At 37.2% G+C, this 13,942-nt stretch overlaps 1 protein-coding gene across 6 annotated transcripts in view; it reads right to left on the bottom strand.

The window, feature by feature from the left end:
* The window catches only part of ZNF608 (zinc finger protein 608), a 93,146-nt gene that overhangs the window by 49,360 nt on the left and 29,844 nt on the right, over positions 1–13,942 (bottom strand). For all 6 annotated transcript variants that reach the window (XM_064437765.1, XM_064437771.1, XM_064437767.1 and 3 more), the window contains exon 3: positions 488–743. In XM_064437765.1, the coding sequence (XP_064293835.1) occupies positions 488–743 (256 nt within the window). The remainder of the gene's footprint in view (positions 1–487; positions 744–13,942) is intronic.

Genomic DNA, 13,942 nt, shown 5'->3' with positions numbered 1-13,942 from the left:
AATCATCACATCAAATTGAATTTGTGCAGGGTCTCTGGGGCTTCTATTGTTACATAATGGTGGCATTTTTGATCATAGTATCTGAATTCCGAAATATTCAGCTTTCTAGGTTTTCATCTAAATGAGTCATATATCCATTCCCATTACATATACTGTCCTCATGATGTACATTTAAATAGCACATTTATGCTATTCTATTAGCTATTTCTCAATATAATTTTCTCAATATAGGAATAGGAAATAATTCTGTCATTAACTGGGTTACATGGTAGGTCATTTGGAAAATACAGTTGCTTAAATAATATAAAACCTGCCATTTGTGTTTAAAATAAAAACTCATTAGCTGAGCTACAGAGCTGTGACTGCCGTTGTACATAACAGTGTCCCAAAAGACTAGCAAGTCCTTAGTTAGCATGCAGACAGATACAGCAAAGTCTCCTCCTTGTTAACATATCTTACAGACGAATCTAATGGATAAACTATTTACCTTCTTCAGTTTCATGCCACACAATTCCTTCCAAGTTCACGCTGGTCCCAGGCTCACAGGGTCCAAGGCATTCGGGTTCTGTTACTACTCCAACCTCGCAAGTATTTACACCCACTGAACGAGTCCGTACCAAAAGCTGCTCGACTGGTGCTGCGATATTGGATGAAGACGGAGAAAAGTAGGAAGGCAGAATCTGAGGTGTGATACTGCTGGAAATCGGAGGTGGAGGTGCAGGCACTGTAAACAGGGGATCAACCTGAAAACAACAGACAAACTTACTATAATGGTGCTGTAAGATTTTTAAAAAAAAAAAAAAAAAAAAAAGCGCCCAGTTTGCTGAGACTGCATTTGGGTATGTGGGGATTTGGTGTAATCACAGGTAATTTCAGTCTCATGAGTTTAATTTTTTTGACATCAGCCCAAATGTTGCACATGAAAAATTAAGTACAAAAATATCTCTCATGCTAAACAATGCAAATTGCTAAGTTGCTACAAGACTATTCCCTGTTGCCATAGACTGCTAGTATGAAATAATAATAAACTTTAAAAACAAGGATTAAGGCCACTTTTTTCTTGGTGCTGACAGAGACTGATTTGTGGATGAAAATTAATTTTGGAAACTGGGAACTTCATTTTATATTTAAAGAAAAACATTTATTAAGACAGTAAAAAGACATAAATGCCATTTTTCATGTGCATCATAGAGAAATTAGCACTTGGAACAATTCTAATATCCATATGGCATCAAATATAATCTCTTGTCATCCAATCATTTAAAATACATTAGGATCACCCACCTAACAGCTTACAGATAACATTTACATCTTTCTACTTGAAATAACAGATGAGGACTTTTACAAGACTCTATCCAAACCATCTAATTTCTCAGGGTTTCCAAAATGCATATCTGGAAGAATACAACTCGCCAGACAATCAGTCTGTGCACAAACAATTCACACAGAGCCAGTATCTATATATGAACTGAAGAAGTTATCTTTCCCATATGACTTCCAATATACCCAGTAACAGATTTTCTGGATATAGATTTGGCCTGAGGGTTCTCCATATTTTACTGTAGCCATAAGGTCCTTTGTCACATAAAAGATAGCTAAATGAGGATATGAGCGTTCCCACTCAAATAGCTAAACCACCTAAAATTCATGTGTATTTGGCCCACTGGATCACAGATATCACACCAAGAAATCATTCTTCAATCCAATGATTTTTTTTTTTAATTTATGCTTTCTAGCTGCTTTCAGATAGATGATCAAACATCTTTAAGTCTGTACTGTTTTTAATTTGGGACCCCGTAAGAAGACTCCACAGGAAAGACATAATGGTTCACTGTACATTGTCATCTAGCTTCGTTCAAAGTATCTTAATGTAGATCAAAGTTAATTTTGCTTTCTTTTAAAGCCAAGTTGGCAAATGGGGATACAAAGAGAAGAAAGGACTGAAGAATATTATCCTTTTATTACATATCCTTTGTATCACAGATCAGCTGACTTCATCTCATGGCCACTGTTCATGAAAAGAAAATAAAATGGGAATCTAAAATTTAAAAGAAACTTTTTAAAAATTGTAACAACCGTTACAATTGGCCTTTGTGACAATTCCTTTGCTTTGAGCATCATTCATACATACAAACTGAGAGCCAACACTTTTAACTGTGCACACAACCCTTAAGTGTGCTAAATATTTAACCAAAATGTTTTATATGATCTTTGTATGAACAGCCTGAATTCTGACCTCAATTACACTAGTACTAGGGAGGAGGGATTTATAACCACATTCTTCTCCAACTCTTCCTCATTTTGGGGGGGTTCTTTTCATTTAGGGCTAAAATAATCTTCAGTTTAGAGATAGAACAAAGTAAAAAAAAAAAGCTCAGCAAACCACGAATACTAAAAGAATCCATTAGGAGTAAAAACCTGCTAATACCAGCAAAACTCCACTGAGTAAGGCAGAGCTCCTGTGGCATAAAAACAATGCAGTCATGCAATGATATCTTTATTCTTCTCTTTATGCCATCACAATTACAGATTTAAAGCACAGGCAGGAACGCTTTCCACAGCAGACTTGAATGCACACAGGCAAGTAAAATATCAGCTGACCTCCAACAGCAGATGTTACTTGCACATAAAACCACAACTGCATATGCATGGTATGGGGGGGCACTGAGTCTACACCAGACAGATTCTGGCTGTCTGACGCCAAGCGGAGGCAAACAGTTGGATGGCACAGAGCCCTGCTCCTTGGCACTGGCTGTGTAATGGGTCTCTGTCAATGAAATGGGGTCAACATGTACCCCAGGCATAATTTAGAGTAGTTATTAATGTATCTTACTTCAAAACAGAAGAGAACCAGGATCAGTAACGGGCAGGTGAATGGAGCCCAGTGCTTAAGAAAAGCTAAGCCACAGCCCTTTATAAAACCAAGAAACGCTGATGAACAGGCTGTTTGATAGTTTACGTGGTGTTCCATAAAGCTGTGCAAAACCTCCTACTACAGGTGCAACATTGTTCTTCCATTAAACATACTCATCACAAAGCCAGAGAAAAACCGAACTGTTTGCTATTATCATACTCAACTAGACAATGTTTTAAATGAATGTAGTCTTAATTGGCAGATGTGTCTTCCATTTTCCAAGTATTATAAACAGTGAGGGGGAGCTAAAGAAAGCACAGAGCCGACAGTGTACCCTACTAAGTTCTTTGTTACAAATATTTGTACTCAGTTCTGGCTTATTTAGACCTGCTAATACATGTTCATGATTTCTACTAGAAACACACAGGACAAGGCCAAAGAGTGGCTATTACAGTAACAGGGGCTGTTGCTCTGTGAATAAAAACACTAAGCCTTTGGTTGAGAATTAAGTAGACTTTTACTGTCCCTGAGGTTCATGTTGATTGCACAAATATGACCTTACTCATTAGAAAAAAAATATGCTGAGCTTAAATATTGCTCCAGTTTTCCATGTTTTAAAATTATCCCATCTTGTTTGATAATAGTAATGTCAGCACAGCAAAGTGGTGGTTCTCAGTGATCATTGTGGTGACACAATTGTTTTCATGAATTGTCCAAAGGGCACTGATGTAAGCTATTAGAGGCAAAGAGAGGCACGAAGGCCGCCATCTCCAGTGGAAAAAAGGCACATAAGACTAACATCTGGTGGTGGCAGTCTGTCAAACTGAGGAAAGTTAATGTCAAGAACAGATGCTTTGCAGTTTCTCACTGTTATTTTTGCATGATTATTCCCAGGTGTTGGCGCATACTGAGCAGTAGCCTTGCTGTTTATCACACAAGAGATTCCAATATGAGACTGAAAATCTAAATCTGAGGAAGGTTATTTACATAGATGCTCTCTTTATACACATAATCAAAGGGCTCCAAAAAAGACAGAAATATTCAAGCAATATTTTCTTCATTCACCTAATTCCAAGGGCTTTTGAGAGCTGATTAGTGACAAAGGCTACAAAGCTGCTGTGTTATTCATGGCGGCTTTCCACTGCCAAGTGTTTGATTGTATCAGAGAGCTATGGCTCTTAGTAGTAGAAAGCTCACAGAAAATGAGGAATGCCTGCCAAGCAATGTAGTCAGTGCTCCATGGAGCGCTGCTCTATCTGAACATGACAAAAAAAAAAAATTTTGATGGCTGTATAACATTATTCAGTATGAGGAAGAGGGTATGGGAGAGAGAGGAAACATCCTAACTAGAAATAGGCAAGACTTTCCAATAAGCAGTACTCTCCTTCAGTTACTCAGGCATTTTACATGCTGGAATTCAGTTCTGCTCATCAAAAGTCACCTTCATGATGCAGTGTAAGCTTCTAAAAATTATGTCTGAAAATTAACATTGTGTCCTTTCAACATTTTGTGTACCCGATTTCCTGACAAGCAGGAGAGATTCCAGTAGGTAATGCTGAGTTCACAGAAGGTGGTACACAGATTTGAGGGGACTTCCCAGATCAGAGTGCCCAATATCGTATGACTGCAATCAGCCATATCATGTTCTCATTCCTGCAGGAACGGCAGCATTTTAAGTCTTTATGGGACAGAGTCTGTCATGTACTCCTGGGAAAAATTAACCTGAATGAAATAGCGAGATACCAGGAACATATATGGCCCAATTTGACATGGTGCTAATCTTAAATGGATTTACAGGCAGCAATATTCAAAATAAAGTCACTTTTCACAGAGATTTAAATGGATAACTTTTGATTATATTATCAAGTGGAAGTACTCTGTATGTATGTATTTCATTAATTTCAACTTTGAAAACTCTCAGAGGATGTGTATCTTAAGTGTAAAATGTTTCTGTCATAAATCACAAAATGCCAACTAGAAAATAGCTGCCATGCAGCCAGGCCACATAATGTGACCCATCAAAGTGTACTATCATGTGTATAACTATGAATGTATGTGTAATTCCACTTCATTAATGAAGGTGTGTCTTTGAAGATGTATCTCAATGATGACACAGTCTAACAATCTAAGACCAAATGGGGTCATACCACCTGCAGTGTCACACACCAGGTGACTTTGAAATGTACATGCCAGAAGCCATTTAATTAATCTACCAATATAAAGCCTGGGGAAAGGCAGAGGAGCAGGGTTAAGGCTCTGGATAAGTCATTCCAAGAAAGCACTTTAAATTGAGAAAAAAAAATCTACTGCAAGCATTCCCAGAGGGAATGTCTGCACTGGTAGAAAGAACGTGGAAAGAAGATCCGAATCCTATTATGGGATATACCTAAAAAGCAAAACCTGACCCTTTGCAAAAGTAAATCCTTCCTTAAAGACAGCAACATAAAGACTGAAAGGAATAAGAAACCTCCAATCTTGAAAATGAAATTGACAAGTTCTTTAGAGTTATGAATTAATACTTCACAGAATTACTATGTCTGAAATGAAAAACAAGAAATAAAGGAATTTAGTCCTATATGGAAGCTTTGCTTTCTCCACATTGCTTCCTCTAGATTTTAAGGTAAAAGGGCGATTACCTTGTTTTTATATAAAGTATGTTTGCCCCTACCTTGATTTTCTAAAGCAACAGTGACCCCAGAAGACCTCATTCTAAGACCAGCATCATAAATCAGAAATAATTCTAATGAAATTAATGAAGTTAAAAGTTACTTTGGAAGAAAACAAATGTGGGAGATTGTGACATGGAAAAAATGTTTGTGTGCTCAAGAGTGCATCTGCATTTCTAGACTTCACATTGATCTTCAAATGTCTTCTTGCTATACATAAACCTTGCCCACATCTAAAAACTGAAGCTATTCCTTCATACTCTACCATGTAACAGAAATTACCTCTATGAAGAATCTCCATTTCACCTGGAACATCTCCATTCAGTATTTCTTGCATCTAAATTCACATGAGGCCGCTCAAACATTTTGACAGCATACTTAGCAGAACTGATGTTTTGTGTTTTTAAATAAACTAGTACTAATTTTTAAATGAGAAGGATTTAATTATACCTTTGAAATACTGGTCATTACCTAAATATATTTTATTTATTAAACCCCATGATTATTATCATTATAATGAAGGCATTTTTGGCAAACAAATATTCTACTTCCAATTGTTGGAAGAAAAGGTCAGTAACATGATGAACATGCTTAGAAAACAGGAAAGACATACCACCAGACATGGATGTAGAAAAGGATTTTGGCCACAGGAAAGACATACCTATTAAAAGCCTTACATTCAAAATACATGAAAGTAAGATGTACTAAGGAAGTTACTTATTTTGGTCAACTTAATTGAGAATCACAAGAGCTTGAATATAAAAGAAGGATAAAAGACAATCAGACTGCCTAAATTTCATCCAAATGTAATACTTAAAAACCTGTGTTCAAGAATAATAATAATTAAAAAATGCTCATGCTTTACAAATAGTGTAGTACAGACAAGAAACCCGACATGTAATTGTGTTGAAATGAGTAACACAGATAGCATCTACTTGGAGATTCCAAGTATCCTACTCTTAAAATGAACTTCTCCACTTCCACTTCAATCAGCTGAGTAGATGAAGAGAAAGCAAAAAAAGAAAAAAAAGAGCAACAAGCAAAATGACACCCTAACAGAAACTGACACTTTTTTTTAAAAAATCAGCAATTTACTCCCATCTGGAATAATTTCAATATTCTGAATATTTGTTATTAAGCAAAAAAAATCCACCTTCAACTCTTACTATGCTACTAATCTACAAGGAAGAAGGAAAAAACACCCCCCCCGCCCCATATTCAAGTTATTCTATGCCACTCCCATCAGCAGCTGAACCAGCACATACAGTTCTACAAACCGACCATCTTTTGATAATTACATACTCTTTCTATATGCAGACCTCCAGACCTTCTCAGACATTATGTGACTGTATCTACAGTAACTCCACAGACATGATAATGTTAATATTCTTTTAGGATAGCATTAATACACAATGAAGACCATGATGAAAACTCAAAGTTTTGAGTAGGGTCTAATGAAGAAGCAAAGTTGCTAAACAACAGGCAAGGAAAATTCCTTGTCCTCTCTTATATCTTCTGTCCTACCTCAGATGCTTGGGATTTCCCAAAGCCATGCACCCGTTTTACTGTGGGAAAGATTAGCATTTGACAGCTGCCAGCGATATCCTTCTGCCAAAGGCTGCATCTGTGAAAAACTGTATGTCAACTCTAACTTTTGGCAGAGTCCTGGGACGATGCCCAGCTCACCACCTGCAAACTTCTAGTAAAACATTTCTCCTCTTTCTGCCCAAGAAAGTCATATTTACTGAGATAATTTTGTCCATAGGTCTCTAGAACACCCTTCTCCATTGCAACTTGATTTCACCTGCTCAGCTCCTCAGTCTGCACTTCCAAAATTTTCTTCAGCCTGGTGCTTCACCAAGTCTTAATTCAGGATAAACAAGCACTGAAATTTGCTAAAGATACCTATCCTGTCTAGAAAGATACACTGAATGCAACTGAATATGGTAAAAAGCAAGGCACAGCCATTAGCTGGTAAGGGTTAGGTACTGCTTTAAGAAGTTCTGTGATCCTCTAGAAGCTTTTCATGTTAAGTAAAAGTAGTTTTTCATTTTAAAGATGACAATCACCTCTTTTTCTTCACAGGTTTCTGCTACACTCAACCTTTTATGTTTCTGAGCCTGCAAAAGGTAAGGTATTTGCTTACGGAAATCTCACAACATTATTAATAAATCATACCCTGACATTGCCAATGTTTATTTCTAACAGGTGTGAGACTTTGACCCAGGAATGAAGCTATACTCGCTCTACAACATATCAAGACACCAAATGACCAAGAAAAATTTTCCCACTCTTAATTGTATATAGGAAGATAATGGATAATTTAATTGCACCATGACTGAATGCATTTAACTGTTACATTTCAAGTTTTCATTCTCAATGTCCAAGCAAATCAGGCCACAATGCTATGACACCGCAGCAGTTGTTCTCCATTACCAAAAGATGGTTTCAGTCAGTCAATGATGTGACTGCATTTTGGTGGAAGCTGCTTTTTCAGCCATCCTGGCAAGCAGGGACATAGAGCATCAATATAACTTTGTGAGTTTTTCTAGGAATCCAGAATGTATAATGCACTGGCAAACAAGACTCAGAAAAGAAATGGCTTCTTTGCACCTCTTCAACTTTCTGCATGTCAATGGCCTATCACTAGGTTTTTGTTGCCTTTTACCCATTTGCTAATTAGTCTACTTTGCGAGTGCAAAGTTGCATATGTTATGGTTCAGGCTGTTGCTTCCTCAGCTCAGTAATTTTTTGTTGAGAAAAATCAACTGAACTATTATTTTCTCTTCCAAAAGCTTGTCAAAGGACCTCTGCAATCCTCAGAAAGAGAACTGAACTTCCTTTATGACCTATGTATACCAAAAACTTCTAGTTGCCTAACTAGATTCTTATGGATGACATTTTTTTCCATGATCTGAAAATTCATCATTTCACTTCAAGGCCCCAGATGTATCAGTGTCTACAGACCCCAATGTTTCTAATTTAGCTAGCCCTTAGGCTTCTGAGGCAAGCCAGGTGGACCTTTGGTTAATATATTCCTGTATTATTGCCCTAGGTCTCCTCCTTGGGCTTTTACATAGGGTGTAGGATCCCCTACCAGTTAAGCTTTTCTCTGTATTTCTTCAACCAACTTCATGGTATTAGTTACAAACACTACCAAGAGTATGATACTGTGTCCTAATTTTATTTAAAGAACAAGACAGTATTACTACTTTTAAGAATGGGACATACACGTTCATGATTATCTAGAGTAAGTCACTAAAGGAAATACTTCTAAAATGACCTTTCAGCTTTCCTTTTCACTCTGACAGTTCCACTGAAAAAAAAAGAGCTGAAGCATTAATATTTAGCTATCCCTGCAACTACCTGCTGTTGAGTATCTGTAGTTAATAATAAAAACAAAATCTTTATCCTCAAATGCAGTTTGAGGTATTTACAGTATCTTAGAGAAAGCCAATTTATTGTAAGTCATCTTTTTCTCTCAACTGGTGTACATCTTTACTCTGGTATAAATCCAGAGTAATTCCACTGAAGCATAACTAGGGGCAGCATTTGGACTGTAGTGTTTGTTTACCAGAAAAAAAGTCATTTGCATTTCAAATAATTTTTCAAGAGCTTTAAAAAGAATCTGAAAATAACACATATACAGTAAAGATTTTTAAAAGTAAAATAATCCTTGTGAGGAGGAAACCACTAACACCTATTCCCTCCAAATTTTTTTTTCTCTTTCTAAACTGAACATGATACGCAAAGTGTCCAGCAATGCTTAACAAAGAGACTGAAGGATTAAGCTTACAATATGAAGGCAAATACAATAATTGGAGTCAGCAGGGAAGACCTTTCTAAACTTATTTACCTTGGGATCGTCACTAGCATGCTCTCTAAGCACACAAACACAGACAAAAGTTTACATTTGCAGAGTTCCACTAATGGTGTATCGTTCTTGTCTTGCTGAGAAAGAATGGAGGCACACAAAGAACATGATTTCACCCAGAAAATTCCAGGCACCATTGTTGAAACACCTTATGTTTCCATACATCAAATATAACCTTTAACCTCCTTTCTTACTCTGTCTCAGACCATTTTATAGTGTAACTGTGATCAACACTTGCTACAAATGAAGCTACCTTTCTGTTCAAATAAAGCAAAAGGAATCAGTAGTCCAGGTATTCCACTTCTCATGTGTTAGTTACTTGCACCTTCTATTCTCTGCTCTAATTGTACATACCCTTTCTAGTCTATCCACTGCATGATGAGCTTATAACAAACACATGAAAAGAAACATTTTTGTAGGCTCGGTAGAAATTCAAATATTTTGCTCAACTGAAATAAAAAATAAACCTAATCTAATCTGTCATGAAATCATGAAATTACTCTGGCAGTTCTATCTAACTATGTAGACATGTACAGATCCTTTGAAGAAATGAAACTGCAGTTTATCAAGCGTGATTTATAAGCAACACTGATTTAGCTGGGAGATAACACTGCTGTCTAATCATTAGTAGTCAGACAACAGCCATGTGAACACATCAATTATGGGCCACTGCCAAAAGCCCTTGAGATCCCAGAGATTAACAGCCAATCCTCTGTTTTACAAGCTGACATCAAAAAGAATATTAATAAGAGGAGGGGCAATGTGAAAGCTTGTCAGAGTAATTCACGCTCTAAAACAAGGCATTTTTCCCTTTGCTCTGCCTTGAACTGGTCCATGAAAAAAGCTGGCATTAGCTACAAAGCATAAAGCTGCCAATTTCTCAGAAAATGTTTTTCATTAACATATGGGAAGTTGTGAAAGACTGCAAAAGCTCTATTTGGTGGATAAAGGCAGCAACTTCTGCGTTCCTTTCCTGAATGTATCAATTATACAACCTCAATCATTATTCAGATACTTGGAAATGAACATCCATGCACAGAAGTGTTTGATGGCTTTTCTTTCCCTCAAAACCAGAGCTGTTTACTATTATAAACAAATTAGCCAGCCTTCAAGGCATCCATTTACTCTGCCTCGCAAATGACTTAGAAAAACTGAAGTATAAATACTACTAATTCATTTTCAGGTTCATTTTGGTCTTCAAATGTGTGTAAAAGAATCCCACAATTGTGCCTTTCTGACTTCTATGCAGGGTGGCTGACTAGAGATTTACTCTTCTTACATATAAATGAATGGAAACAAGACAAGAATATACCTCCTAAGGGAGCAGTTATTCCTCTGTACAATGTAAACATGCCTATTGAGATGGACCTCAAACAACCTCAAAATGTTGCTGCACTTAAAATGCCAGCAATATTAACTGAATAGTCTTTAAGCTTGGTCCAATCACTGTCCAGTCATCAATTACCCTATCCAAACTCTACTCAAGGGTCTAAAAATTGAGAGATGTCTTAAAGCATGGCTGCAAACAACCTGCGTTCAATTCTACCCATACTGTATTTAAGGGTATGCAAACTGTAAGAGGGAATTTCTTTTGTGGGGACTTTCCAGATCTACCTTTATATAAGCTATCTCAGATACTGCCAGCAGTTAACCTCTGAGCAAAAAGGGGGCAATAAGCAGGAACCTTTTAGACTGTGGCTGCTGCTTCAGAGCCAGTAATGTGAAAATTACACAGTCAGGCACAGCTCCAGAATACATATTCTTTGTCAGATGAGCCAGTTTCAGAAGTTCCCACTTTGCTGTGGTCTTCCAGACACTTGTTACCTTCACTTGTTTTTATCTGGAACATCACACATACATATCCTATGGGAGGACAGCATACCGTTAGTCAAATTGACACAGCTGAGAGGGTCATAATCACTTGGAAGGACACACAGGCAGTAAGTGTTTTGAGCAGCAGATTCATATTGTAGAACTGCCCCTTTAGTAAACAGCAGGAGCAAAGAGAAGCCAGTACCAGACTGATTGCTCAGGTAACTGTGGCAATGTTAGCTTCCACAGCTTTAGTGCTTCAGGGGCACCTGTAATGGCAATTTTAAGTAAGGGTACAGTCTTCTATCAGTCCAGTGTTCCTACAGCTGAACGGGTAGACAACTTATATCTGCCCAAGAAAAAAATCCCACAACTTGTCTCACACTTTTGGTGGGATTCATCTTGACATGCCAGTTACTTATCCAGGCTCCACAGGAAGTGTGACAATGACAGCCCAGTTTGAAATTGGTTTCTGCAGAGGTGGAACCACAGCCTAAGTGTATGCTTTGCACCGAAGGGGACAGACGACTTTCACACAATCATCCTGCCAGCACAGCCACAGAGATGCAACTGCTGGCAGAGACATGCAGCATTTTAAACTCACAGTGATGCTTGATAGCTTAATACTGTGTGTGGGAGTCCTTTGTTCACTTAGGTTTGTGCCTTACATTCCCATAGTGAAAGCAATACCTGGAACACACCAGGTCCTTAAGGATGTATCACCTGCGGCTTATCAGCTGGCACAATTTTAGAAATACTTTTTATCTTATCCTAGACAAGTTTTGGGAATATATCCACTGTTTTAAAAGAATATATTATCTCTGATATATCCAAAAAAAGGTATGTTTCTTTTACATGTCCAAAAAGCACTCCATACTATGAGAACCACTCTAAAACATCTCAAGGTTTAATTTCAGTGTATTATCTCTTCTGTCATTCTGTGAGGACTGCGTTGCTTAAAAGCTAACCCAGGAAAACATTATCGAGCAGATGTCTTCCAAAGCAGTAACTTCGTAAGTGTATCATAAAACAAGAAAGTGATTCAACCAATGTACAGCTGATAATGGCAAAAAAAAAAAAAAAAAAAAAGAATCTTGGATTGAAAAGATGTTAAATTTATTAAGAGGCCGTGTTTTTGTTCAGCTGGCTGGGAGGGGAAATTTGTCTTCCAAATGTTCTGTAACATTGTTTTCAAATTTGAATGAACTAATACAAACTAATACCAAATGTTGGACTTAATGCGCCAAGTGACATGAGTTAAGTTTGACAGGAGTGGCCTCCCAGTATCTAGTATATTAAAAGGAGGGAACATTTATCTGTTTTTAGACTGTATTCGAAACAAGATCAAGATTTTCTAAACTTCCAACTTAAAGACAGCATTTTCAGAAAGCACTGAGCAGTCTGTGTACAAAAATCTGGGACTTTTGAGTTGTCTCATACCAGGCAATTAAAGACCTCTTAAATCATAATTGAAAATTTTTATTTAAGAGCATTAACAACTAACATAGCACCTGGATCAACGGGATCCTATTAGAAAAGTGGAGACTTTAACTAAGGACTCTTAGGCTGGCTCTTACTTGCATCCTAACTCACCACCAGTAAACACAGGGTAAAACAGTAGGTGAAAAGAAGCTTTTTCATAAAGTGAAGGGCAGGTCTTAAGCAATTAACTCATTTTTGGTGGCAATCCTGTACAAATGCTCTGCAGGTTCTACATGGCACAGTTCTCAAGGAAGCGTCAACATGATTGCTGTAAAACAGGGCATACATTAGAAAACAGTAATTGGGTGATAGCCCCAATGCAGAGCTCCTGATGATGCACAGCAGCAGAATCTTTACTCCAAGCAACACTAGTTACTTTTAAAATTCACTATTAGAAAGGTTTTTAGCACTAACTGTGTCAGGCTCTAAACACTTATTTGCTTTAAGACAGTGTTAATGACTTAGCTAATCACACAATTTTATAGTTCTATAATGTACTGTGCTGTGAAAATTAAACCAGTGTTTATTACACCTCTGCTACCTTTCCTTTCCTTCTTATTGGACTGACTCTTAAATGGGTTAAAGCAAATATTGTACTACAATAAAACATAAAAAGCACACTGGTTGAGAGCAGTTCTCTATATGTAACACAGTATTTTAATTCAAAGCATTTCAGATACTGAATTTGATGTCATACTCATTTTTCAATTTTGAGGGAGGTACTCCATCTGAAAATGTTGAAAATGGTATCAATGCTAAATTATATTAAGGGATACTGACAGATTAAAAATGAAGCTACCTTGCTTGTATTATCACTAACATTTTAGGTCACTGAAAAAGGAAGAAGTTACATTTTCTTGTAATTGTTTCTATTTTCCTTCTGTATTTCCTTCTGTAGATTTGGACACTAAAACCATCCTAGTCAGTTTTCCTTCTTGTATCTAAAATACAGGTGAAATAAAACTCAGTTCGTATTTTTGCAAAATTACACATTTTTTCAGAGTCTCTTTGATGTCAGCAATGTTTATGTGACAGGCCCTGATATTGCACTGTTAAAACTGCATTGAGAACAAAGATTCCTTTATCCCTGGAGAATCAATATGACTAACGGCCAAGCAGAAGAGAGTGGATCAAAGATACCAGAAGAGGTACTTCTTGTATATGGAAGATAGAGAAAGAAGGCGCACGCACACACACAAAAACATTAGAAACAGCATACATAGGCATCCAAGATCAGAGAGAGTTGGTGGATCT

This window comes from Phalacrocorax carbo, chromosome Z (genome assembly GCF_963921805.1).
Source record: "Phalacrocorax carbo chromosome Z, bPhaCar2.1, whole genome shotgun sequence".
Taxonomy (NCBI): Eukaryota; Metazoa; Chordata; class Aves; order Suliformes; family Phalacrocoracidae; genus Phalacrocorax; species Phalacrocorax carbo.
The sequence above is the reverse complement of the archived record's forward strand: the minus strand, read 5'-3'. Positions and strand labels throughout refer to the sequence as shown.